The sequence below is a fragment of the Camarhynchus parvulus genome, chromosome 17, assembly GCF_901933205.1.
Source record: "Camarhynchus parvulus chromosome 17, STF_HiC, whole genome shotgun sequence".
Lineage (NCBI taxonomy): Eukaryota > Metazoa > Chordata > Aves > Passeriformes > Thraupidae > Camarhynchus > Camarhynchus parvulus.
In genome coordinates, this window is record NC_044587.1 from 2983083 (window position 1) to 3010836 (window position 27754).

Sequence of the window (27754 nt, forward strand, 5' to 3'; positions counted from 1 at the left end):
ACTTGCTCTGTTTGTTTTTTGTAATTGGGATTCTGGAGTATTTGTTCTACAACTGCAGCATATTTCATCCAGCAGTTTAAAAAAGTGGCATTAAAAAAGAAAAAACAAAAACAGGAAAAGAAAAGGGAAAATCGCTATTCTGCCTTCCAGGAGTGTGTTTAGCTTCCCTCCCTTAACCTCCATGTTCCATGAAGACTTCTTGTCTTCACAGGAGCCTCTGGACCAGCTCAGAACCTCATCCAGGCAAGCTGGGTTCCTCCACGGGTCCCTCAGCTCGTTCCTGCTGAAGGGAAGGTGCAGATTCCCCAAATCCATAAAAACCTGGCACTACCTTTGGTCCTGTCTGGCCTGGCATCCCCCGGGCACCGTCACTGCCAGCTCGTCCCTGCAACAGAGAGCACCAAAGTCAAATCCAGAGGGCAACACAGAACCACAAATGGGGCTGAGACAGGGCTTAGTTAAGCCAGAGAGAGGGTTTATTTAAGCCAGGCAGCTCCTCTTGGCGAGGGAAAAATCCCTGTTCTGTGTTTGAAGGCACATCCTGGGGTTAATGAGAGGTGGGAGATGAATGGCAGCAAAGCCACTTCCCTACATGGGCCATGGTCATTGGTTTTATGTGAAAAAATTAAATCTCCCATTTGAAAAAATAAAATCTCCCAGCGCATCTGAAGAGATGCTAATGGCTGCAAATTGGAATGAGAGTTTCTGTTTCCAGGAAGGCAGAAGTGGGTCACACACAAGACTTGCTCCTTCCTTCCTCTGGCAAGTTGAGTCACGGCGAGCCAGAGGGTGGTGTGAAATAAAAATCAGAATTAGGGGTGGAAACAGAGCAGGATTTACACCTGATCCATTCTTGGGACTGGATTCTGCCTGGAGTGGGGACTCTGAGCCAGTTCAAAGCATTTGTGCAGCTGCAACCCCAACACCAGGGAGCCAAAAAACCCTGGGATGAAAGAGTGGGATGAGCAGCCTTGAATTCCCCCCACACTGTCCAGATTTTAACTCCCATCCTTCTTTGTGTCTTCCAAGATTTTAACTCTCCTCCTCATTTCTGTCCTCCCAGTTTTCAACTCCCATCCTCATTTTCATCCTCCCAAATTTTAACTCTCCTCCTTATGTGTGTCCTCCCAGATTTCAACTCCCATTCTCATTTGTGTTCCCAAATTTTAACTCCCATTCTCATTTGTTTCCCAAATTTTAACTCCCATTCTCATTTGTGTCCTCCCAAATTTTAACTCTTATCCTGGTTTCTGTCCTCCCAAATTTTAACTCCCCTTCTCATTTGTGTCCCCCAAATTTCAACTCCCATTCTCATGTTGCATCCTCCCAAATTTCAACTCCCATCCTTCTCTCCTCCGAGATTTTAACTCCTATCCTGGTGTCCTCTCAGATTTCAACTCCCATCCTTGTGCCCTCCCAGATTTAACTCCCACCCTGATTTCTACCCTCCCAGATTTTCCCTCCCATGCTGGTTTGTGTCCCCCAGGATGGCCGAGCTCAGCCCAGCCGCTGGCCGGCTCTTGCGCAACGCCCTCGGTGCAGAGGAATTGGAGGAATTGTTTGGCAGCAGGAGCAGTTTCCAGCAGGAATTGCAGCTCCTGCCTGCTCAGCACAGCTGCCAGGACACTCACCCTGCGGCCTGGCTTCCCTGCAGGACCGGGAGGACCTTGGATGCCTCGTGGACCCTGCAAGGAATCGAGGAGAGAGGAAGAAATGTCACCTCAAGGAAGAAATGTCACCTCAAGACCCAGAGATCAGTGCCCACTTCAGGCACTGATGGGGCTCTCAGGGCCACCAGGGCTCCACAATGAATCCCTGGAGCACAGCCTGTGGTTCCAAACACACGGGGAAGGGGCTGGGCATCTCCAGGCAGGAATTGGAGGTGTTTATCCGTGGGGAAGCTTTGGCAAGCAGGTGGTGGAGATGCATCCCATAAATCACTTCCCTTGCCATCAGAAAATGGGAACTTTCCCTCAGTGCAGGATGTAAGGCTTGGAAGAACAGTATCCTGAGCATTAGTGAATTCTCCACACTTCAAATTGTCTTTTATGTACAGGACTCCTCCATGGGTGTTTTTCCAGGAAGAGAGCTGCAGAGATGCTGGCTTCAAACCTCATCCAGAGCCTGCACTCAGACACTTGGAGGGACATTTCCATGCCAAACACGTGTTCCCACAGCCTGCTGCTCCCAGCTGGCACGGGCTGACTGAATCCCTGCTTCCCAACAGCCTCTCAGGCAGGACTGGCTGCTCCAGCCTGGTTTCTCCAGCTCCCCCCAGTTCCACACTCACCTGAGGTCCCATTTCTCCAGCTTCTCCCTTCAGTCCTCCACTGCCTGGGGGTCCCTTTGGACAGAGAAGAGGATTTATTATATGTTTGGTCCAAGAGAGGCGGAGAATAAGATTCCACATTAAGGAAAAGCCATTCATGGATCCAGAGCCCACAGGGAGCTGGATCAGCTGGGTTGGCTCCATCCTCACCATCTCCATCCTCCCCATCTCCATCCTCACCAGTTCCATCACTCCCCAGCTGCATCCCTCAGTTCCATCCCATTTCCCATTTCCATCCCCATTTCCATCCCCAATCCATCCATCTCCCCAATTCCATCACTCCCCAATTTCATCCCCCCACCCCAGTTCCATCACCCCCTCAGTTCCATCCCACCATTTCCATCCCCCATTTCCATCCCCCCGTTCCATCTCCCATTCCATCCCCCCATTTCCATCACCCCCAGTTCCATCTCCCCAATTCCATCCCACCATCTCCAACCCCCCAGTTCCATCACTCCCCATTTCCATCTCCCCATTTCCATCACTCCCCATTTCCCTCACTCACCATTGGGCCCGGCCGCCCCGTCAGCCCCATGGGTCCCGCTGGTCCCCTCAGTGCCAGCTGCAACAGAAGCACAAACAGGGCTCACCTTGTGACAAAGCCACCACTGAGCCACAGCCACAGCTCTCCCCACACCCACAAACCCCTGGAGCAACGTCCACATCCCCAGGGAATTCCAGGTGCCGTCCCACCCACAATGGGCAAGCAGCTTCTCCTGGCCCGGATTTGCTGTGCCCCATCCCTGGCAGTGTCCAAGGCCAGGCTGGGACACTTGGAGCCACCTGGGGTCATGGAAAGTGTCCCTGCCCATGGAAGTGCTTGGAATGAGATGGGCTTTAAGCTCCCTCCCATCCCAAACCATTCTGTAATTCTATGAAAGCCCCGGGACTGTCCATGAATCTGCTGAGAGGACATAAATATTTTATGACCCCGCTTCAGTTCAAGAGAAATTTTTTTCTTTATTGTCCTGGTGGTTCAATTTTAGAGGAATTTTTCCCTTTTTCTCTTTGGTTAACATGCTCCAAAGCGAGCTCCAATTCAAACTGAACACAGGGGGCTTTTAGCTCCATAATTAAGGAGTCGTGTTAACCATGCATCAACCCAGTAATTTCCACGGTGGGAAATGGAGTTGGGCCATGCTTTAAAACATCCCTCAGACAATTTGTTCCCTCGTGACAATCCAACACTTCCAAAGAGTTGTAATTATCTGTGTACTCCAGTAATTAAAATCTACCCAGTGGCTGAGCTTGGAAAGGCAGAAATATTGCACAAATGCTGGGTTCTGTGGCATCTTTTTACAACACCCCATTAAAAGGGAGATGCTGTGAACCACTGCTGGCTGCAACAACATTCAGTGCCTAATGAAAGCCAAATTTTAAGGGGATAAATCAACCTAATAATGCAATTAACAGCAGTGATAACGAGAAAAACAAAACCCAAATTAGGAAAAGGTTATGCTTGCTGCAGGACCCTGTTTTCCAATCCTGTCATATCCTGTAGTTCCTTACAAAAATGACATTTATTTCCCTTCCTGCATCATTTGGTTTTCAGCCACAATGCTGAAGTTCACAAAAAAAAATTGATTTTTGTCCTTTCTAGAAATATTCAACTTTTCATCCATAGTCCCAAAGTTACCCAGGATTTATTTGGGTTTTAAATTTTTTTCCCCAAACATAAAAATTTAAATAAAAAGGGACCTTGAATGAGGGGAGGGAGGCTGTTTATTTTTTGCTAAATCACAATTTTCATCAGGGAGAAGAAAAAATAAAAGAACAAAAGCAGAGAGCTGGAGAAAGCAGATGCTTCTCACGAAACGTTTCTCAGGTCAAACCCTCTATTTCCCAGGAAAATAAAACGCTGATGGAAAAACTCTGGGCAGGCTGGAAATTAAGAATGACAAGGTAACACCAGGAACATAATCCAGGATATTATTGGCAGTACAAGGTTAATGGACAGGAAAATGCAGTGGCTGGGAGGATCAGAACTCTGCCTGAATCTGTGAAAACTCCAATCCAGCTCATTTGGAAAAGGATGGAAAGCAGAAAATTCTCAGCTAAGGCAAACACCTCGTTAAAAACCCACCAGGGGAAGGTGCCACCCATGGGGGGAGATCCCAATGGATTTTATCCCATATAAAGGTGAAATAAATTGAGTTTTTAGCTTATTTTAGCCCCAAGAAATCTGTTTTAAAATCTGCAGACAGCTCAGAGCGACAAAGCAGCTCCAGCCACACACCCCAGCTGCAGCCAGATGTGGGCTCTGCAGCTGCCCCAAATAAAACAGCCCCAAAGCTGTGTCCCTTTGGGAACTGCCACCCTAAAAAATGTTCTCTTTCATGGCAAGGGTGTGTTTGCAGCAGAATTGGGTCCCTTTGGGGCAAACAGAGCAGTCTGGGAGCTGTGGGGTTCCCAGTCTCTGGTTTTTAGCATCAGCACTCAGGAAAGCTCCCACGAGCACCAGGGGAGAACAATTTCAGAGCTCCACTGGCTAAAAATGCAGTTTTATTTTGAAGAGATGAGGGCAAAGCCTTTCCCACTGAGGTGTCCATCCAGGCAGGGAGCAGGAGCTGTGCTGGGAATGTGCCAATCTTGTCTCACCAGCGAGCCAGGGATGATTTGGACATCAATCAATAAGGCCATCCGAGGAAAGAAATGTTCCAGGGATGGTCACCATGTATTCCCAAATAAATACATGAAATTACAAATCTGCCTGTTGAGATTCTGGGAGCAGCTTCTACCTGTGACATTGGTTTCATTATGAGGATTTACTGGGGGGAAAACCATACAAAAATAAGAAAATGTTTTGAGCACAGCTGCTTATAGGGACCCTCAAAATAAAAATACGCCAAAGCCAGCGGGTCTGCCAGAGGTGTGCAGGAAATTAAAGCCAGCTTTCCATCAGCTGGTGGTTAATAAAAACCCCAAATCATGCAGGTGCAACCCTGTGGCAGGTGAGAGGTTCCACCAGCAGCACTGGGGACTGTTGAGGATTTTTTGGAGGTTGAGGAGTTTTTGCAGGACAGTGGCCACATTCAGCCTATGCACAACCCAGCCTGCTGGTAACTATGGACAATGGACACGTTCACAATGGATAATGACATGTTCAGAAATGGGGTGGTATATCCTTGAGAAAGATACAAGAAAAAGAGGAATCATCAGGACTGAGCAAGTTTGTCAGCAAGTTTGGGAAAGTGAGAAAAAAAGAGAAGCAATGAGTGGGCCAGACGACCACAGCAAGGCACGTGAAAAATTAAAAGATCCAATCACCATTCTATTTTAGATGGGCGAACAGCTAGGATTAACCAATTAGCTAGAAATGTGTGGGCAGTAGAAACTTTTTATAAATATGGCCCTTTTGGGGATAATAAATTTGGCTCCACTGGATCACAGTAATCATGGCGTGACGCCCCATTCCTGATGCTCCGCACCGCGCGGGGCCGAGGTGGTCGCAGAGGTGTGAGAGGTTCATTGTGCTGCTGCAGGCGGCTGCAGAGGGCCATGGCAGGCTCTCCCAGCTGGCAGCACTCACCCTGGCCTGCTGCAGGATGGCCTGGGCCTGTGCCTCCTGGGCTGACACCATGGGTCCCTTGGAGCCGGCGTCGCCTCCGCCGCTGAAGCGGAACTGGTGGGAACAAGGTGGGGAAAAACAGGTCACAGCTCTGTCCCTGCAGCCTGCCCAGCCTGAGCCTGAGCAGCTCCATTCAGCACGGCTGCCCTGAGCCCATCCCAGTCCATCCTAAACCCTAACCCTAACCCTAAACCTACCCCAGCCCATCCCAGCCCATCCCAACCCATCCCATCCCAGCTCTCCCAGCCCATCCCATCCCAGCTCTCCCATCCCATCCCATCCCATCCCATCCCATCCCATCCCATCCCATCCCATCCCATCCCATCCCATCCCATCCCATCCCATCCCATCCCAGCTCTCCCAGCCCATCCCAACCCATCCCAGTCCATCCCAACCCTCCCAGCCCATCCTAGCCCATCCCAGTCCATCCCAGTAACCCCTGGGCTTGTCCTGTGCAGAGCCAGGAGCTGGACTCAATAACCCTGGTGGGTCCCTTCCACCTTGGGATATTCCATGATTTTTATAATTATCCATCACTTCTGGTAATTTTAACCTGTCTGTGCTTATGACTAATGAAGGAGCTCCAGTGCTTTGCAAAAAGTCAATTTACAATAGGAACCATCTAGATCCACCTTTTATCTCAAGGAAAACGTGTCTTTGGGGTAAAGGAGATGGGATATTTCTGCAAGAAGGGGCATTAAACACCAGCAAAACCAGGAAACCTGACTCATTTAAATTTAAAACCTTTTTTAGTTCTGTTTGTACTCACAGGCAGCATAAGCATTGTCCCTGGTGGTCCTGGCAATCCATCAGCTCCTGGGAGACCTGGGCGTCCAGGTGGGCCCTGAAAGAGGAAGAAATTAAAATAAACTTCTAAAATATCGTTTTGGTTCTGTCCATACACTAACAACTGTGGTTATGTCAGGATATTGTCATGACAGGGAGTGAGTTGGTGGGAATCCCGATTTTTCTTCAATTTTCTTAATTCCCTCCTCTCCCATCCTGCCCCTGCTATTTCCTGGGTCTGCCTCGTGCAGTTTTGGAGGAATCCAAGTCCCTGACATGCCCTAAGATAACAGAATCAACGTTTAGAGTTGGATCTGTTAAAATCTATTAAAAAACCAAAATAGATGAAACTTCCTAACTCTGTGAGAGAAAAATGGAGGGAGATAAATTAATTCCTGCACATGCTCAATCAGCTGGGTAATTTTATTTTTCTCTCTTCTTTTTTTTTAAATTTTAATTATTTTAGTCCTTTGAGGCTCCTTCCAGCTCCAGTGGAGCGTTCCTGTCAGGGGCTGTAAATCAGCCCAAATCCATGGATCTCCACAGAGAGGAGGATCTTTAACTGGCACTAAAGCAACGAGTGGGCAGTCAAAGATCTATTGATGAAGCCATAAAAAAACCAAATATGGCCAATTTTCCCTGGCAAAAAGTTGAGGTTAACCCAGATTTCCTCCTCATCCCACTGATCCCATATGCAAATGAGGGTGACATCAATGTGTGTGGTTAATTGCAATTTTCACAGCAGTTTAAGGCAACAGGGATTTGACCACATCCCAGTAAGGCCAAAAAAGCCCCAGTGCTCCTTTTGTGGCCAGCAGGTTGGGATTGAGGACTTGGCTACTCCTTTAGTTAGGAAACACCAATAAATCAATGTATATCAAAACTGACTCTCTTGGAAGGGCAAGCAATGAACATTTTTGCAGTTCTTGCTCTCCTCAACCTGCCTGCAGCCTGTTCAGACCCAAAGAAAAAATATAGATACAAAATCCTGCCACAAATCTCAAGCAGGGGGACACTAAAAGGTCAGAAAGTCCAAAGGCCACCCCACAAATGAGGTGGGTAAAGGTGGGAAAGACAAATAGGCAACAAAGTGCCTAAAACCCAGAATATTCGAATAAAACAACCCAACAGAGCGCCAAACCAAAATATCTGGTGCATTATCCTTGCCCCACACCCTTCCAGCAAGATCTCCCCACCCCACATCTCTCTGCTCCCTCTTCTTCCATGTCCAACTTCACAATTCCCTCATTCCCTCCCCTTAAAAAAAAAAAAAAAAAAACAAACCCCAAACCACTCAGGCTGAAGTTTCCAGCAGGAATCAGAGCCCAGCCCTGGCGGGGTGAGGAGCTGCCCCAGCCCTGTCCCCAGCCCCACGAGGACAAGGCACCATGAGCAGCCAGGATTGACAAAGCTGCTCCCAGGGCTGGGGCAGCAGGAAAACACCAGGAAAAATCCCAGGGGAAATTTGCTGAACTCTCCAGAGCATCCATTTCTCCAGGCAGGCTGGACAGCCACAGTTTGCTCAGCCTGGCCCACACCAGAGCCTTGGACCTCACTGAGATCCCATCCCAGACCCTTCTGTTGGAGCAGAAATGGCACAAATCATTTAGGCCAGGCTTGTTTTGTATGATAAACCTTCTTTTCTCTCCCTCTCCTCCTATAACTCCAGCCCTGCCTACGATGGAGCAGGGCTGAGCTTGTTTATCTCTCCTGACAAGCACTGATGCAGTGCTTTTATCCATAAATGCCTCTTTTTGTTTCAGGCTGGGTGTGGGAGGTCTTTTCCTGGTGGAATGGATCAGCAGAGGGTGAGGGGGGGGGTGAGCAATGAAACACAGGAAAATCAAACCCATAAAGCACTTTGGAAATTTAAATTCATGAATGCCTGGGAAGAAATGCAGCCTGCCAGGGGCTGGGTGTAAATCTGCGTGCCTCTCCTTATGGAAATGGGGATTTGCTGATATACAGCAGCCAGGCATGGATGGGGACTTCAACTTGCTTTTTTTTTTGCAGTGCTCTGAAACGCAAACCCTGGGGTAACACTGCCATGGAAGGGTTAAACTGAAACCTGGGGGTGTCTGTGTGGGACCACGGTGCTGAGCCTCAGCATTCACCAAGGGTCTCTCCCTGGTTGTTTTTGGTTTTGTTTTTTTTTTTTTTTTTTGTGAAAATTACATCATAGGAGATGTTTCTTGCAATTTTGAGGGTCTCTGAGTTAAGGGAGCATTTGGGAAAAGCAGCACCCTGGAAGCACTCAGGAGCCTCAGCATTCACCAAGTGTCTCTATCTCCCTGGTTGTTTTTCAGCCCTGGCCAGAAAATTACATCATAGGAGATGTTTCTTGCAGTTTTGGGGGTCTCTGAGTTAAAGGAGCAGCTGCAAAAAGCAGCACCCTGGAAGCACTCAGAAGCCAAATCAGGATTTTTTTAAGGGATCCTTTTTAGGGATCTTTTTGCACTTCTGAGGGTTAGAACTGCGCTCAGGGGAGTGATTCCCTTGGGATTCAGTGGCTGATGGCTTTGGAAGGTGAAGATATTTTGTGATGAGCCTTCCCCAGAGCACCCAGACCCCCAAATTTCCAACCAAGCCCGGGCTGGGTGAGGGAGCTGCAGTTTGCTCCAATGCTGCAGCTCACCCCCTTCCAAACAACACATTTCCCCACTTCCTTCCTCGCAGGCTGGAGCCCCCATGGAACAGCTCTCTGCTCTCCTCAGTGCCATATTTCCTCCTTCCCACTGCTGCCTAAGTCATCCCAAAGCATCCTGAGCCCTCTGGAGCCTCCCACACCCAGGCTGCTCCTCAGCTCTGCTGCTGACACAAACTCCTCTGTGCCTCCTGATCGTGGAAGAAGCTTTAAATAAATAAAGCTCTTTCTTTTTTTTTTTTTTACAATGAATAAACCAGAGCTAAACGAGCGTTGGCCAATATTAACAGAGCTGGCTATTGTGGGGCTGTTAATTCATTGCACCTGCCTGGGAGCAGATAAAAAATGTCTTTATCAGATGCAGGCAGAGGGAATGTTCCTCACTGTACCCAGGGAAGGGTCATGTAAATGCATGAGCTACACTCTCAGGGTTAATAATAAACAAATTAAAAGAGGAGCTGCTCTAATTGAAAAGGAGGGTTTTAATACAGTCGCAGTGAGTTCATCACTTCTCTCTGCGCCCTGTGCTGGGTTACACTCTGTTCTGGACACTGCTGCAGCCTGTCCTAGAATGCAAATTATTCCTCCCAGAGTGCCTGCTGCTGCTGCTGGGCTTTGCAGGGCTGTTCCAAAGGAGCTTGGCCAGCAAATATCTGCATCTGCCTGGACAGATGACAGGAGGAGTGTCCCCTGTCCCCAGGGCCAGCATCCAGCCTGCCAGGAACGCAGGAGGAGAAGGGAGAGCTGAGCATCACACGCTGGAGACAAGCAAGACAGGGAAAAACAGCACCCTGGAAATACTCAGAAGCCAAAGGATTTTAGGGCTCTCCCTGGACCACTGAGAGATGCAAACCAGGACAGGCAGGGAGAAACAGCACCCTGGAAATATTCAGAAGACAAATAAGGATTTTTAGGGGACCACTGAAAGATGCAAACCACAACAGGGATGAGGCCACAGGGCAAACAGCACCCTGGAATTATTCAGAAGCCAAATGAGGATTTTTAGGGCTCGTCCTGGACCCCTGAGAGATGCAAACCAAGAAAGGGATGAAGCCACAGGGAAAACAGCACCCTGGAAATATTCAAAATCCATATGAGGACTTTTTGGGCTCATCCTGGACCACTGAGAGATGCAAACCAGGACAGGCAGGGAAAACCAGCACCCTGGCAATACTCAGAAGCCAAAAAAGGATTTTTAGGGTTTGCCCTGGACCACTGAGAGATGCAAACCATGCCCAGCTCACCCCCCCTCTGTGAACCCAGGCTGCAGAGCTCCCTGTGTGCAGCAGTGCAGGGCCACAAGGGTTAAGCCAGGCCCAGGAGCCCCCAGGGCTGAGCCTGGATTCACTTCCTGAGCTGGCAGGCAGAGATGGATGGAGCTCAGGCAGGGCCCCTCGTCCTCAGTCATGTCCCAGGCACCAGAAATGGGATTTCTGCTCCGTCAGGAACAGTGCAATGCAGGGGAGGGTCCTCCCAGCACTGCTCCAGGGGAAAAGGGGGAATGCAGCAGCCAAGGAGGCAGCAAAGAACCTGACCTAAAACAAAGGCAGTGCCCAGGCTGGGGACAGTGCCACGGGAATGCCCCAGCACCTCAGGAACCGGCCCTGCCCTGTATCCCACCATGAACCCCTTTGGGAGCTGCTCTCACAGGATAAACGGGATTTTAACAGGATTTTAACAGGATTTGAAGGCTCCAGGGACACCCCACAGCCCCACCAACCCACCCAAACTCCAGCAAAGAGAAGAAAGCCACGGGCACTCACCCTCTCCCCTGGGTCACCCATCAAGCCCACGGGTCCAGTTGGTCCTGGAGGTCCTGGAAGGCCCTGGCAGAGAAAAGGGGGGAAAAAAAACCTAAGCCACCAAAGAAAATGTGTTATTATTTGTAGCAGATTTATACAAGCAGCAGGAAAAGCTCTCTGTTTATTTTTTGCACCACAAAATCCACCCCAAAGCTCCCTCTGTGCACGTGCGTGGCAGATGGGAGCAACAGAGCCCGGGGAGCAGGGGGAAAATGCCACTTACTGCTGGGCCTTCAGGACCAGGGGGGCCTTCCACCAGCATTCCCTGAGCAAGAGGAAGGAAAAACAGGGATTAGACACATCCTCAAAGTGCTTTTGTCCACAGGGAAATGCCCAGGGCTTGAGCTGTTCTTAAATATTTCAGCTCTTGCTGCTGCATGGAGACATCCCAGAGCTGGAGGGTTTGCACTCCCTCTGGGTGACCTCTCCCAGAGGTGCAGAGGATCATGGAACAGCCAAATAATGTGTATTTAAATCCCAAATAATGTGTATTTAAATCCCACAGGCCAGCCCTTACTCCCCGCATCAGCCCCAGCACAGCATCACCTTCCCCAGCATCACCTTCCCCTTCTCCCTGTGCTCAGAGCCAGGGAAAAAGCAAATCCTGGACTTTGTCCAGCCTTGATGGTGCTGGAGCTTGAGGAAAAAAGCTGTTCCTAGCCCTAAAAAGCTTAACAAGAAGTTAGCAATCAAGCTGCAAGGTGGTTTTTAAGTGATTTTTTTCCAGCAGACTGCACGCTGTTATTTCCTCTGTGAACGTAGGAAATCGCTGTGTGGGAAAAATTCTGGGATATTGTTACTCCAACCTCTTCAATCCAAATATTTTGTCATCACTTTAGATCAGATCTATCATGCACTCAGGAAAATTAAGGTTTGGGTTTTTTGGTTTTTTTTTCCCCATCATGAGTATGTAAGAGGCAGGAAAGAAACTCCCAATCCACCTGGAAATGCTTTCCAGAAGGCATCAGGGGAATGGTTTGGGAAGAGCTCTCTGTCCCTTTTATCTCCGAGATAAGGCAGCTCTGGTGGAGTCAGCAATTCCCAGCTCACCTGTGGCAAACAGGGGCATTTTTCCTAAGGGATGGAATCCTGTAAAAATCTGTGGATGAGCAGCAGGAGCTGCTTTGGGGTCACCCTAAACCGTTCTCAGGCTCTGGTGCCAAAATCCTCAGCTGACCCCACTCCAGCCGAGCTGAACGAATCTGAAATGTCTGCAGGAAAATCCAGGCATTCCTGCCCCAAAAACCACACTCCCAAAGCCCAGAGCAGCAAAAAATAACCCAAAGCAGCCTGCCATGACCCAGCCCTGCTTCCATCAGGGCTTCTGCACCAAAAAATGCACGGCCAGCTCTGTTCTCTGCCTTTCCTGGTGCCCACACTCGTTACCACGGCGTTTCAAAGCTCAGAGAAGATCTGGGCTCCCACTGCAGCTGCATGTGAGAGGGGGAATTTGCTGCTGCCACCACAGGAAAGGTTCTGCAGCTCCTCACCGGGAGGAATTCAGGTCATGGTCATGTCCATTGCAGCTTCAGCCATGGAAATATTTCACTGGGTGGGAATTAGGGGTGAGTTCCACACGCCTGTCCTCAGGGAAAGCCCAGAGATCCCAGCACATGGACACCCCAAAATGATCGATTTTGGATGGATCTTCTTGAGATCCCAGCACGTGGACACACCAAAATCCATCCTCCTTGGAATCCCAACATATGGACAACCCAAAATCCATCCCAGTATATAGACACCTCAAAATGATGGATTTTGGATGGATCTTCTTGAGATCTCAGCATATGGACAACCCAAAATCAATCCTTGTTGAGATCCCAGCATGTGAACAACCCAAAATCCATCCCAGCATACAGACACTTCTAAATTATGGATTTTGGATGGATCTTCTTGAGATCCCAGCATAAGGACACCCCAAAATCCATCCTTGTTGAGATCCCAGCACATGGACACCCCAAAATCCATCCTTGTTGAGATCCTAGCATTTGAACAACCCAAAATGCATCCCAGCATACAGACACTCCAAAATGAAGGATTTTGGATGGATCTTCTTGAGATCCCAGCATAAGGACACCCCAAAATCCATCCTTGTTGAGCTCCCAGCATATGGACACCCTAAAACCCATCCTCCTTGAGATCTCAGCATATGGGTGCCCCGAAATCCATCCCAGCATATAGACACTTCAAAATGATGGATTTTGGATGGATCTTCTTGAGATCCCAGCACAGGGACACCCCAAAATCCATCCTCCTTGGAATCCCAACATATGGACAACCCAAAATCCATCCCAGCATATAGACACCTCAAAATGATGGATTTTGGATGGATCTTCTTGAGATCTCAGCATATGGACACCCCAAAATCAATCCTTGTTGAGATCCCAGCATATGACCAACCCAAAATCTATCCTTGTTGGGATCTCAGCATATGGACACCCCAATATCCATCCCGGCATACAGACACTCCAAAATGATGGATTTTGGAAGAATCTTCTTGAGATCTCAGCACATGGACACCCCCAAATCCATCCTTGTTGAGCTCCTAGCATATGGACACCCTAAAACCCATCCTCCTTGAGATCTCAGCATATGGATGCCCCGAAATCCATCCCAGCATATAGACACTCCAAAATGATGGATTTTGGATGGATCTTCTTGAGATCCCAGCATATGGACACTCCAAAATCCATCCTCCTTGGAATCCCAACATATGGACAACCCAAAATCCATCCCAGCATATAGACACCTCAAAATGATGGATTTTGGATGGATCTTCTTGAGATCTCAGCGCATGGACACCCCAAATCCATCCTCCTTGAGATCTCAGCATACAGACACCCCAAAATCCATCCCAGCATACAGACACTTCAAAATTATGGATTTTGGATGGATCTTCTTGAGACCCCAGCATATGGACACCCCAAAACCCATCCTTTTCGGGACCAGTGGTGGCACATTCTGGTGTGACAGGTTCTAAGCCAGCAATTAATCAGGGTGCAGAGAATCCCCAGCCCACACAGGAGGTTTTTGGGGGGCTGCTGTGAGCACACACAGCACCAAGGCTCTGCTCCCCAGGACACTCCTCCCCAGGGGGAAGGGTCAGGGATAATTGGCCCATTTGGGATGCAAACATCCTTGGCATCTTCCCATATTTATCTGCTGGTTTGTGTTGAGCTGGGGCCTTGGGGACATCTGGAGATTGTCCTTGGCAGGAAACCTCCTGTGTTCCCATGGATGTTCATCAAAGGGAGCCATGAGAACATGGCAGGGTTTAGGGACAGCACCAGTGGGGTGATCCCATTGAGGGGAGCAAGCCAACCGTGGATTTGGGATTGTCCCAGGGGAAAACAGGGCAAGGGCTCCACTTCAGACACCACCCACAAGTGAAGCCAACATCCCAAAACCAGCCCAAAATCCGGCTGCAATTCAGAAGTGCTGAGCAAACCCTCCCTAAAGGGGAGCACCAGGGTCCCCACAAAAGGACAGAGGGCTCTAAGGAGGTGCCAGCAGCCTGGTGGCCCCACAGCTGGGATATTTGGGATCCCTGCGTCCCTCCTCTCCATCCCTCCTGCCCCTGCCCTGCCCCGCTGCCTCCAGCAAGTGTCAGCACAGAGCAAGGATTGAAGGACAGCTGGGTTTGAAAGGCAAGGAGTAAAAATCCACCAGAATCCAACTTTGTGCTTGGGTTTTATTTCCCTTCTCCTGCAGCTCCCACCAAAAACTGGGGAAAAAAAAAAAGAGCTAAAGAGCGCAGCAAATCCGAATTTCCCTGCTCAAGAGGACAAGGCAGCATTTGGTCTTGTTTACTTTCTGGCAAAAGCCATCCATGCTCCAGTGTTTTGAAATAGCAAAGGCGGCCAAATTCTTTCTGGATGATTAAACTTAACTATTTTGTTCGCTTTGTAGCTTTTCAGGCTGGGTTTCTGCCATCATCTTCGTGGGCTCTGGCTGCCCCCCTTCCCTTCCCACCCCTCTGATAAGGAAATCGCTGGCTCCTCCTTTTGTTTGCAGAGTGAGAGACCCAGAAAGGAAGAGGAGGAAGGAAAGGTCAGAAATGTTTTTATAAGGGGCTAAATTGGAGTTTTGAAGCCACCCCAGCTTCTGCCTGGCTCCACTCCCCAGCACCTGCGGAAATTCCAGGTGAAAGAGGAAAAGGAGGAAAAATTAAAAGGGAAATGATGGCCTGAGGATGATGGGAAGTGCTGTGCTGGCCCCCTGCCAAGGAAAATGAGGTTAATTGAGCTGTGGGTGTGCAGCCAGCAGGAGCTCAGCCCGCAGGGACAGGGCTGGGGCAGGTGGGTGCGAGGAGCTGATCCCCAATTCCAGCCTGGGAGGAGCAGGAATGGGGCACCTGGGCATCCTGGCACACAGAGAGGGGAGAAAATGGGAATTCACCAAGAGCCTTTTGCTCTGCTCACAGGAATCCCTGAGCCAGCCCCACCACGAGGCTCCTTCCCCACCTCGGGGCGCTGGGGTGGGCACCCACAGCTTTGCAGAGGGCACAGACAGCTTGGAATTGTTCTTTAGAAGGAAAATCAACCTCAAAATCAGGCCAGAAACACAAAGGAAAAGGGTTTCACAAAGGAAAAGCTGGTGGGACTGTGGAGCTGGTGCAGGAGCTGGCGCAGGAGCAATCCCTCTCCACAGCTTTGTGCAGGGATTTATTTTATACCCCTTTTATTCCCATTGGTGGCCCAATTAAAGGCAGCCCCAAGCTGGGAGCTCAGGGCAGGATACAGCCTGGATGCTCCCAAACTCCTGGGGGATGAGAGCTGCCCCCTGCCTAACACTCCAGTCCCAGGTTTTATTTTGCTAAACGAGAGATTTCATGGGAATTCTTGCGCTTCCTTCACGATTTAGGTCGCCCCTTGAAGCTTTAAAATAAAATTCTATAATTACAGTGGTTTAGATTCAATGAACCACGGAATTCTTTCATGGGGAGTTTTCCTCCCAGCTGTCCCAAGGAGAACAAATTCTCTGCACCTTTTTCCATGTGGGGAAAAAGCAACAAAACCCCAAGCTCAGGTGCTCCTTACCGGCTCAATGATGGCAGGTTCCCCCTTCTGCCCCTTCTCACCCCGGGGGCCACCAATCTGTGGGAAACAGGGAAACACAAACCAGACAGTCAGAGAGGACATTGCCATCATCATCATCATCATCATCATCATCACCACCACCAATCCCAGCAGGAACTGGAGATCCTGGCACAACCCTGCTGAGGATCCTGTAGGAAACACCCAGGGCAGCTCTTCCTTGTTTAAACACAACTTTCAGGTGGGTGAATCCTGGTTTTTTTGCACTAATTCTGCTCCAAATTATGGAAGGACCAACATTTTGAAGCAGAATGTTGCTGGATGGAGCAGGAAGCGTCTCACCCCTTCGTAGATGGTGTCCTGGTTGGCTGGCATGCCAGGGCCAATGTCAGGAGAGGCTGTCCGGTCGTAATAATTTTCATAATAATTCCCATCATATTCCTTTATGGTTTCCTCAGTGAAATCTTTATCCAGGTCATCCCCTCCTTGGGCAGCCTGGAGAGGAAAGAGCAGCAATGGGTCAGCCTGGAATTCTCTCCATGCTGGAATATTAATTGTTGTTAGATTAAGGGGGGTGATTTTTGCAAAATGAGGATGCTTTACAATAATAGTGACAAGGGGAAAACCTGGGGAAAAGTTAAATTCTGGAGTTTTTAAGTCTCCAGTGACTTCTCCAACAGCAGGAAGACAGATGGGAGAAGCTTCTTGTCAAATACACACTCTGGCTTTCCCTGGGATTTCTTCACTGATCCCCAGTAAAACACTGAGAGTAGAAAAGTTGGAGTGAGGAAAGCACAACACAGCACAAGGCTCGTGTCAGGAGCAAACTGCAAATGCCTGAAGGAAGAGGTAATGGAAGCTTCAGGCTCCAAATCCTCCTCATCTCTCACAGCCCTGGTGCTGGAGACCCTGGATTATCAAGGCCAAGGAGTCCCACATCCGTTCCCAGATTTCAGATGCACACCAAACCCAGGATGTGTCACTGTCAGTGTCCAATTACACAGGAAATGTGGAAAAACCCCAGTTCACTTCTGTGAGAGCCTCCTGTTTGTTTAGTCTGGGATCCAATCTGCGCCTGGCCTCATCCAAGGAGCAGAAGTTGCTCCAAATCTGATGCCTCAGTCCCTGAATCCTCTCAGAATCCTTTCAGATGCCACGGAGCACAGCAAGGACATCCAGACAAGGCTCAGAATTTCCTTGCTGCTCTCCATCTCCCTGTGCTCCCAGCAGCCTGGCAGGCACAGCCCTTTGGCACCCCTTGCTCTGAGCAACAAAGAACAACATGTGCTGCTGAGGTTGATTTGGTTTCTTTCCTATCCAGGTAATGACCAAAATAGTCCAGAAATTGAATTCTTTCCAGTGCTTCCTAGAGAAACAGCTCCTCACTACCACGAATTCAAAGTCATTTCAGTGTCATCACAACTTCCAGACTCCTTTCTATGCCAAAACTGCTCAGAACTCATAAACACGAACATCTGGGTCTAAATTCAGGAGGTTTTAAATTAAGGTTTTTAAATTAAGCCTAGAACTAAGGTGCTCACCAGCCCACCTTCTCTTACCTGTGCAAAAACCAACTGGCCTGGGGCAGAAATTATAGTTTGCAATTATTTAATTAGAAAACTTGGAAAAGTCAGGATTATTTTTCCTTTGGGCTGGTTCAAATGGATCTGTTACTATCACACCCCCCCTTTTATCCTGGCTGAAATATTCCACCTGGTTTTGCACTTTGAAACCTTAAAACCCTTTATCTAAAAAAACTCATCTGCCTCTAAGGCTTTGAGGATAACAGCAAATTGCATGAAAATGAATATCAAAAATGTCTGGTTTGATATTTTAATTGAGGTCCTCAGGTCTATTTGCATGGAAAGATGATATTTGGAGTAAGTGGGCAGTTCCCTGCCTGAGCTTTCCTCCTCTATTTCCTTTCCTTAACAACTAAAGTGGCCCTTGAAGCCTCCTCCTTCCTCTTCCACTTTTCTATTTAAGGCCCCTCTACCCAATCTTTAATCCCTCTCTCTTAGAAAGTCCAAGCTTGCCCAAAGGTTTCTGGCTTTTGGTCAGGAAAAGGAAAACTTTCCCATCCATAGGTTCCCTCATGCTGTCTCCCTCAGCTCCTGGAGCCTTTTCCTTTTCTCCCTGTGCATCATTTTGGGCTCTCCAACCTCCTCCACCACATTTTGGCTGGACTGGATCCCCTCCCTGCCCTTGGATCTGCAGCTGCCTCGTTCCAGCTGCTCAGATCTTTGCTTGGACACTTTTCCCTCAAATTTCCACCTCCAGGGATCCTGGCCAACTTTTGCTGTCTCCTTTGCCAGCCTTGAATTGTGACAGCCCCACAACAAAGAATTCTCCACTGGAGAAAGCACTCCCAAGCTTTTTCTGGGAATTAGGATGGGATTTGGAAGCATTACAGAAACATGGAATGGTGTGGGCTGGAAGGACTTGAAAACTCATCCAGTTCCAAACCCTTGCCATGGGCAGGGACACCTTCCACCAGAGCAGGTTGCTCAGAGAACAATTCCATGTTATCCCACCATTGATTCCCTTGCTGCTGCTCCTGGATAATGAAGGATTTGCCCATTTAATGCCATTATTTCCTTGCTCTGTGAGCATCTAGCTCCCCAAAACTCATCTCAGTCTCACCAACATTCACCTATTTCAGCATCAACATAAAAAGCAAGAACTGGGCAAGGCTTAAGCACAGGAGGGTCTGGAGTGCAGCATTTCAGCTGGAGGATATTGAAGTGTGGGGAGGTAAAAGTTCAATATTCCAGCAGAAAAAGCTGTGGGGTCTGGGCTGATCCCAGCTCTGAGCAGATCCATGCACACAATAAAGGAGTTCACTCCAGGTGGATGCAGCAGTTTTGGAATCAAGGCTCTGTTCCAGTGTTGAAATGGTTTGGGAAAAAAAAAAACCAAACTGAAAAACATAAAAATGCTCTTCAGTGGAAATGGCAAAATGAAAAATATTGATGTTCTCCAGCAAATCAACATTTTAAGGATTTATATTAATAACTTTGGGATAAAAGGCTTTTACTGAGATTTTAACAGCAACCCTCATTTCTCTTTTTGTCAGACAACCACTTCACCCGAGGAAATGCAGATGTCAATATGAGCAGCTTTTTCCAGGGGAATAATCCTTAACCAAATTCTAAATATCTGCGTTCCCCACCCTGAAAAATCTGGAGTGAAAACATTTTCCAAGAAACTTCCTCTCCCTGCAGCTGCCTGAACCACTTATGGATTTACCATCTGGCTGCTCCCATCTCCTTTGCTTCCAGGGCTATGAAACAGCAGAATTAATAAGAAAAAATTAAAATTAATTAATTAAAATTACATCAGTCTCATTGTAGGTGACGACAGTGCTCGTGGGGAGTTCAGCTTCCACTGCATTTTCAGTGAGGCCACCCTGGGGATCGATTTCCTCGTTGTAGTTGATGTCTTCATAGGGCATTGGAGTGAAATACTCCTCGTTGATGGTCTCGTAGTTGTACTCATCAACCAGGGGATCATCTACTGCTCCATCCTCCTTGGCCTGCTTCCCGGGGTTCCCTCTCTCAGGGGGTGCTGTGGGAGCTGGATAATCCTGTTGTATATGGGAAATAAATCACCACAATCAGAGGAACAAAACCATTCTGCATCATCCTCCCCTTTCACAAAGGCTCAGCACATACACCCCTGCCAGGACCTGCCTCAGTACCTGCTTGGTTTCGGGTTTCTCTCCAGCAGCCACTTCAGGAGGGCTGGGTTTGGTGGTGGGGCTTTCTGGTTTGACAGCTTCGTCCACGTCCTCATAGTAGGGGTACTCGTAGTAGTAAGTGTCACCTTCTCCCTCCCCATCCGTGTACTGCAGGGAGAGGAGGAGAAGCAGGAAATGAGGGGGGAGCGCCCAGCGTGTCCCTGCCAGCTCCTTTGGACATCACAGCTTCACACTGCGGCTTTAGATGGGATATCTGGGAGGAACTCCTCCCTGGAATGGGTCACCCAGAGCAGCCAGGGCTGCTCCATCCCTGGAAGTGTCCAAGGGGATATCTGGGAGAAATTCCTCCCTGGGAAAGTGGGGAGCCCTTGGAATGCGTCACCCAGAGCAGCTGGGGCTGCTCCATCCCTGGAAGTGTCCAAGGGGACATTTGGGAGAAATTCCTCCCTGGAATGGGTCACCCAGAGCAGATGGGGCTGCTCCATCCCTGAAGGTGTCCAAGGCCAGGCTGGATGTGGAACAACCTGGGATTGCAGAATGCGACCCTGCCCTGGCAAGGGATGGAATCTGATAAGCTTTAAGATCCCTCCAACTTTAAGATCCCTCCAACCCAAACCAGCGACTTTATGATTTATTTTTAACCTTGGATTGCTGAAACCTCCCAGACCTGCCACAGCTGACCCCCTGAGAGAGGGGCAGAAAGCCCTCGAGCCCCGTGGCCACTCCAGCACCGTTCCTGCACTAACAGCACCCCTGTGACTTCCCAGGCACCCCAGGCCTGCAGGCTGGAGACCTTGGAGGAGCAGATCCTTGCAGCCTTCCCCACCAGGCGTCAGTCACTCACTCTTCAGCAAGAAACCCAAACAAAGGCTGGTTCCAGGCGGGCACAGCCCCGCTCCTCGCCAGCCCAGCGCTCCCTGGCAGCGGCCGCCGGCGCGTGGAGGAGTTGTTCCTACATGGAGCAACACAGCCTCGGGACAAGCCAGCTCTTGTTGGACTGCTGGCTCCAAAAGAGGAGTTTTATTTTCCTGCTGCCACAGATTTCCACCAAATTGCTGCTTTATTTGTCTTATTTATTGTTTCTGCAGAGGCGTTGGCGGAGCGGTCGCGGCGCTTGCCTGGGGCTGCGCCTTGCCGTGAGCATCCCAAAGCCCTGCTTAGGTGCTGGATTAATTTAATCCCAAAGATAAACTGGCAGGGCTGATGGCATTACTGGTTCATGGGGATTCCCTGACCCTGCAGGTCTGGGCTCAGCTGAAAGCAAATCAGCCCAAGAGGATGTCAGGATGCCAGACAGCAACTGCAGCGAGCTGAGACCTCTTTAAAAAAGGGCAAAATTCAGGTGATGCTCATCAAATTCAGCCACACCCAGACATTTCTGACTGGGCAGCAAACAGGCAAATGCATCCTGCACCAGCCTTTTTTATTTTGTTTCCTTTTTTTAGGGAAAAGGCCTGAGGTGAACCCTTCATACAAAAATTATTGGGCGCAGCAGCTCCTAGGGATGACTTGGGAGCATTTCTGCCAAAATGAGATTAAAAGGAAATCCAGGGGAAAAATGGTTCTCCCTCCTCTAACACCTGTTGTTTCACAGAATATTGAGAAAGAACTGTTTAATCCTTTTACAAGTCCAACAGCATAAATGGAAATTTAGAAACAGGTACTGGTCTGGACAGGACTGGAGCTGCCAGGGAAGGTCAATAATCCCCACTTGGCTCGCATTGTCTCTCCTGTGTTTCTGAGCTCCAAAAGGATGTTCCTTTCAGTCTCTGGAAATGGAAGGAGCCCAGAAAGAAGGGAAACTCCCAAGATCCAAACGCAGAATGTGCAAATCCTTAAAACAATCCCTGTCTAGGACATTGGAGATGAGTCGCAGGGAAGCTGAGCGGGAGGAAGGAGCCACGTGTTTGAGAGGCTGAAATAAACCCAAACATTGGTGATTACACCCCAAACCATCCCCAGAGACTCACGTATTCATCCTGGTTGGGGTCCTGGGACTGGGGGGAGTCGGGGATGGCGGTGTCACAGTCGGGGCTGTAGTGCTCACAGTACTCCAGGGCTGCCCGCGGGTCCGCCACGATCAGGAGCTGCTGGATGTCACCCTGCAGGGAGGGAGCACAGAGGGTCAGGGATGGGTGCTGCTCCTGGAGACACCAACCTGAGGCTGCAATCAAAGCCAGGAACACAAAGAAATGGAAAGCAAAACACGTGGCAGGGCCACCTTCCTGACATGGGCACATCCCCTGGGATGAGCCAGGGGAAAAGCTCCACGTCCAGGGAGCAGCTGCTTCTCTTGGGCTGCTCTGTCGGAACTCAGTGCATCCCTCTGGGTGTCCAGAGTCACCAAGGCCCCTGACAGGGGGCTCAGAGACCCTGGCACACAGCCCAGAACACCTGGGGATTTGATGATGACCCCTGGAGCGAGTTACCAGCTGTGTATGAGGACCTGAAAGTCACAGAAGTTTAAATAGTATAATAATAAAATTATCACAGGGTGAAAATGTAGATTTTAGGATTTTTGGTGTGGGGGTTATGGGGACAAGATGGAGGAACTTGGGCGTGTCCAGCCCTTCGTCTTCTTCTTCTTCTTCTTGTTCTCCATTTTCTGCAGTGATGTTGGCACTTTGGGATTGGTTTAGAGTAGAAGTGCACTGTCTAACACAGGTGATAGGTATTGGGAATTAAGTGTAAATATGTTATATGTAGTTTGTAGTATAAAAGGACAACACCACCTCAGGGGCGGGCAGAGCGCCTGTGGCTGCCCTGCTGAGCAGACCTCGGCTGGGCAGAAAGGAAATTTTATAGATAAGAATTAATAAACAACCTCAAGCCCGAAAAGTGAAGAGTTCAGACTCGTTCTTCAGTTGCCGGGCCAAAACAGAGACACCCTGCACATCTCAGGGCAGCAATTAACAAACAGCAACCCGAGACTGCTCCACGAGGTGTGACCCCACTGTGCTTCATCCTCAGCCCCAAATCCACCTCCCTAAAACACAAATCACCCAGTACCATAGCACTGACAGCCCCAAGCAAGCCAAGTGCAGGAAAAATAAAAATAAAAACCAAAGGGCTTTGTACCCACCCAAATCAGCAATAAAACAACTCCTTTCCACCTGGTCCTGTGCAGGGCTGCAGAGTCGCCCTGGCCAGTCCCAAAAGCTGCTTTTTGGCCTCAAACCTTCTCTGCTTCTCCCACCCCACCAGCTGGTCTCACATCACCCCCTTTTTCTTTTGCATCTTGCCTCACCTCAATGTTCCACCCACAGCAGACACAGCCAGAGATTAGAAATGCATCTGATAAACCCAGAAAAGAGCCAAAGGGAGGCTTTTTTATACTAAAAACCAGGTGCAGAGGAAGCTCATTAGGCACCAGGGCTGGTTAATGGAGCAGCTGCTCCCTGAAGCCCGACACAGCCACAGCCAGAAGGTCAGAGCAGAAATTGCTCTTGAGTTTCCTAAAGAGCCACCACGCTGCTCAACCACGGTGCCAAAATCCAGTTCATTCAGCAGACAGTTACATAAGACTTTACTACTTGCATGCTTAGAGCTGATACTTTAATTAGGGGAGGGAAAAAAATCGTATTTAATAATAGACAAACATGGCTAAAGCATCAGGGGGAAAAAACAGGAGTGTAACAGCAAAACTGGGAGGATGATTTGGGCAGTAATAGGAACCAGAAGCTTCAAAGGGAGCCTGGCCAGACTGGCAAACAGCCCTGTGGAAAAGGATATTTTTGAAATTTTGGGCCAAATCTGCCTTGATGTGACCGGATCATGGATGTATCCCCCCAAAAAAGGGAATGCTGTTCACATTTTGGGCAGACATCCACTGGGGAAGGAGCAGCTCAGAGCTGCCTGGAGCTCCCTCCTCCATTCCCAGGTTGTCACTGCCCTCCCTGCAGCAGCTCACGAACATCTGGGCACCTCTCAGACCTACCCCAGTCACCCTTCAAAGAGCATTCACTGAAGCTCATTAGTCATTGTTTCCAGTGAATAACCTTTACAAAATTAACAGAAATGTCTGCAAAGTGGGTTTCAATTTTCCATTTTTAAAACAAGAAACATCTTTCTTTCCCTTCCCCTTTTCTTTTGTTAATACAAATCCAGTCCTGCCACCACTATTACAGCTTTTCTTTTGCAATGTAACCACCAAAACTGGGCTTAGGTTATTGGGGAAATAAAATATTCCAAGTTTTTTGCCTTGTAGAGCATTTCCCTTTTCCGAGCAGCTCTGGCCACCACCTGCCCATGGGACTCAGGGGGGAACTGGTCAAGGTGGGACTCCCTGAGCTGGGGGTCCTGGGGGTGTTATGGGGTTACTCAGGCCATAAATTATAAAACCATCCCTGTCTCCAAAGGCACTCCAGAGCTCCAAACCTGCTCCTTTGGAATCCCCTCCAGCAGGGAATACCCAACCCGGCCAAGGCAATCTGTGGCTGATGTGGAAACCCTTCCAGCTGCTATTTCTGCCCCCAGGACCTCAGCCAGCCCTCCCTGACACCTCAGCTAAGCCACTTGGGCCCTTCTCTCCCTCAGGTGCTTAAAGCTCCCAGTTTTCCATGGGAAGTGCCTGGCATTGTTGGGATAAGCTGAAATAAACCAGCCCCAAAGCAGACCTGGGACTTGTCTCCAAGAGGCAGGGGAGGCTGAAAAAGCTTTTTCTCCCTGATAAGGTTGGATTTACACCTCATGGGGAGCTGATAGGCAGCATCCCATAAGTGAGCAGGGCTGGAGCTGCGTTTCCTCAAGGAACAGATAAAGCAAGGAAAGGCATCTTGGTTAAACACAGTGCCAAAGGTTAAGCAGAAGAGAATTTGCTAAAGCTGGGTTTGTTTTTAGTCTCAGCTGATGGCAGCTCCTGAGCTATGCATGGGGAGAAAACCTTGATCCCACCCTGTTTCCCTGCAGGAGCTTGGGCATCCTCAGCCTTGGAGAATATGGAAAAAACCACCTGCAAGTCCCTGCAGAAAACTGAACATCAACACACCAAAGGACAGCGAGGGCCCCACAGCTTGTGCTGGGTGAGAGGGGGAGGCTGAGCAGGGGAAGCTTCCTGCTCATTCTGGGTCAGGAACTTGGGGAAATCAGTGCATAACTGAATAAATCTGGGACGTGGGCAGCGCCAGGAAAAAGCATCAGACGGCTCCGTCAGAGCTCACCACACTCCACAGGCTGCTGCTTCCCCTCTCCTTTTCAAACCCAACCACCCTGCCCAGAGCTCATCCTTGGCTTGTTCCAGCCTGCAAAATGCAGGAGAACCAAGGCTGAACTGATTCAAAACCCAGGAGAACAAAGGCAAAACCCAGGAGAACCAAGGCTGAACCAATGCAAAATTCTCTTCTGCTTAACCAAGGCTGAACTGATTCAAAATGCAGGAGAACCAAGGCTGAACCAATGCAAAAACCCAGGAAAACCAAGGCTGAACTGATTCAAAATGCAGGAACCAAGGCTGAACCAATGCAAAACCCAGGAGAACCAAGCCTCAAACAATGCAAAATCCCAGGAAAACCAAGGCTCAAACAATGCAAAATGCAGGAAAACCAAGGCTGAACCAATGCAAAACCCAGAACCAAGGCTGAACTGATTCAAAATTCAGGAGAACCAAGGCTGAACCGAGTCAAAACCCAGGAGAACCAATGCAAAACCCAGGAGAACCAAGGCTCAAACATGCAAAACCCAGGAGAACCAAGGCTGAACCAATTCAAACCCAGGAGAATGCAAGGCCCAGGAGAACCAATGCAAAACCCAGGAGAACCAAATTAGGGACAGCTGAGAGCCCAAACTGGGAGCACCCAAGGCCCAGCACAGAGGCTGAGCAGCTCAGGGTTGGGGGAAGGAGGAGAGCTCAGCCCATTCATCTTTGTTTCGCTCCCAGCAAGCACCCAGCACTGATGGATACCCCGTGCTAACACTTGTAAAAAGCAGCCAGGAGTAAAAACCTTGTTAGCAAGATTCCCAGTCAATTGACCTCATCCCTCAGCAGCAAACAATAAAAGGGGCTAATTTAGGCTGCCATAAAAAAGCCCCACTATCTGCACCTCACAAAAGCTGCACAAAGCTCTGCTGTCAAGAGCCCCATTTCTGGGATTTAAAAAGCAACTTTCAATGGAGCCAGCCGCGCTGGGAGGTTCGGGAGCCTTTTGTGTCCTCTCCAGTGTGCTGCTGCTAATAAATTGTGCCCAGGGATCCTGCCTGGCAAAGGGGAGCCAGCCCTGCTCCCATTCCACCCTCAAGTGTCCGTTTGTTTCCCTGTTTTGGTCACAAACCAGCCCAAAATTCCCTGCCCAGCTGGATTTTTGCAGGGCTAACCAAGATCCCGTTAATCCACACGCACAGATCTGTGTGGGACAGGGTTTTCCAAGAGAGACAACTGAAAAATGCACGAGTAAAGTGGTTTAAAGGCCTGAACGGCCAAATGAAAGACTTGTTTTCAAGTAATGAGTTATTTCAGGCAGGGAGCAAGACGGAAACACTCCGGTGTTGCTTTGTGGAAGTCACCAGCAGCGTCCTCCAGCCACCCACACAGTGGGTAAAGTTCTTTTTTGGCCTGACAATGAGTTGGGCACAAGGCTCAAGGAAGTTCTCCAGTGACTGGAGCACTTGGTAGCATCCAGAGGCTGAGCTCAGTTGTGTCTTGCTGGCTTAACAAAAAAAAATTTCAAAAGGAGAATAAAAAACTTCAAGCGGAGAATAAAAAAATTCAATTTTTTTTTTGCCGGCCAATAACCGCAATTGTATAGATTAGGAGAGGCAGTGTTTTAAAAAAAGGGACAAATCACACTTTGGCCTTTATTCCTAAAACTTCTGGTGAAGAGGAAGAGGCAGGACAGCACATTTCTGAGCAGGACTGTGAGTTGTGAGGGTTTCATTTGCTCCACCAGACAGATGGAAGTGCTAACTGTCAGGACCAGTAAGGATCTGCCTGACATTTATGGTAAAGCCATTTATGCCTGATGACTCATTTGCTTTATGGATTAAGTTCCATCAAAGCCAGTTTAACTCAACTCCCCAGCCAGCTCCCAGACAAGGCTGGAAAAGCTCTTTCTGGAGCATTTTTTAACACTTATTCTATATGCTTGCAAAAAAAAAAAAATATGTCACATCACTTCCAATGACATCAACTTCAGGAACTCAGAGGAATCGTTGTGGTTCAATGAAAAAAAAAAACAAAAAAACCCAGCTGGAGAGGAGGATCAGAGTGACTTCATCTGGCCCTGGCAGCAGCTCCCTAAATCCTGGGATTCTTCAGGGCTCTCACTGATCATTAACTGGACTTGGGTTAGGGCATCACCCCGAAACTCTGAGATTCAGCGCCCCTAAGAGAAAATCCTGCTGGATTTTGGAAACTCCTGCATTTCAACTGGAGAAACACAGGCCCAGGGTGAACAGTGCTAATTCCCAATTATTGGGAGTCACTGGGGTTTATCCTGACCAACTCCCTGGCTCCATAACCCCACACCCAGTCAGAGGCTGGAGAGGGGCAGGGGCTCAGTGCAGCTCCAGGATGAAGTGGAAGCTCAAAAACCCCTAATCCCTGTTTTGGAGCCAGCCTGGCAGCCCTCGGATGTTCCACTTGATAAATCCTGTCACCAGCACTTCCCATGGATTCTCACAGCCCAGCTCCAGCCTGGAGCGGTGTTGGAGACACCAGCAAAGGCCCAGGAATCACCACAGCTCTGCCCCACATGGAAACCCCAAAAATCAGAGGGGCTGGAGGTGCTCAGAGCATCCCAGGGTCCCTCCTTTGACCACAGCAGCTCCAGAAAAGCAGCAAAACTGCAGCAAAGGGGTCAAACAAAGCCTCAGCACCCCCCAGTCCCTGCCCCCGTGTCCTGAGCCCTCTCCTGGCCAGCCACAGACAGGAGTGACCCCACAGACAGAGCAGCTGG

At 49.1% G+C, this 27754-nt stretch overlaps 1 protein-coding gene across 1 annotated transcript in view; it reads right to left on the reverse strand.

Annotated features, from left to right (window-relative positions):
• The window catches only part of COL5A1 (collagen type V alpha 1 chain), a 136325-nt gene that overhangs the window by 56005 nt on the left and 52566 nt on the right, over positions 1-27754 (reverse strand). Inside the window, exons 5-17 of the mRNA XM_030961684.1 lie at positions 21836-21967; positions 19866-20012; positions 19503-19751; positions 16508-16660; positions 16169-16225; positions 11353-11394; positions 11091-11153; positions 6667-6741; positions 5859-5951; positions 2835-2891; positions 2291-2344; positions 1632-1685; positions 332-385 (exon numbers count right to left, since the gene is read on the reverse strand). Coding sequence (XP_030817544.1) covers positions 332-385; positions 1632-1685; positions 2291-2344; positions 2835-2891; positions 5859-5951; positions 6667-6741; positions 11091-11153; positions 11353-11394; positions 16169-16225; positions 16508-16660; positions 19503-19751; positions 19866-20012; positions 21836-21967 — 1230 coding nt within the window. The remainder of the gene's footprint in view (positions 1-331; positions 386-1631; positions 1686-2290; positions 2345-2834; positions 2892-5858; positions 5952-6666; positions 6742-11090; positions 11154-11352; positions 11395-16168; positions 16226-16507; positions 16661-19502; positions 19752-19865; positions 20013-21835; positions 21968-27754) is intronic.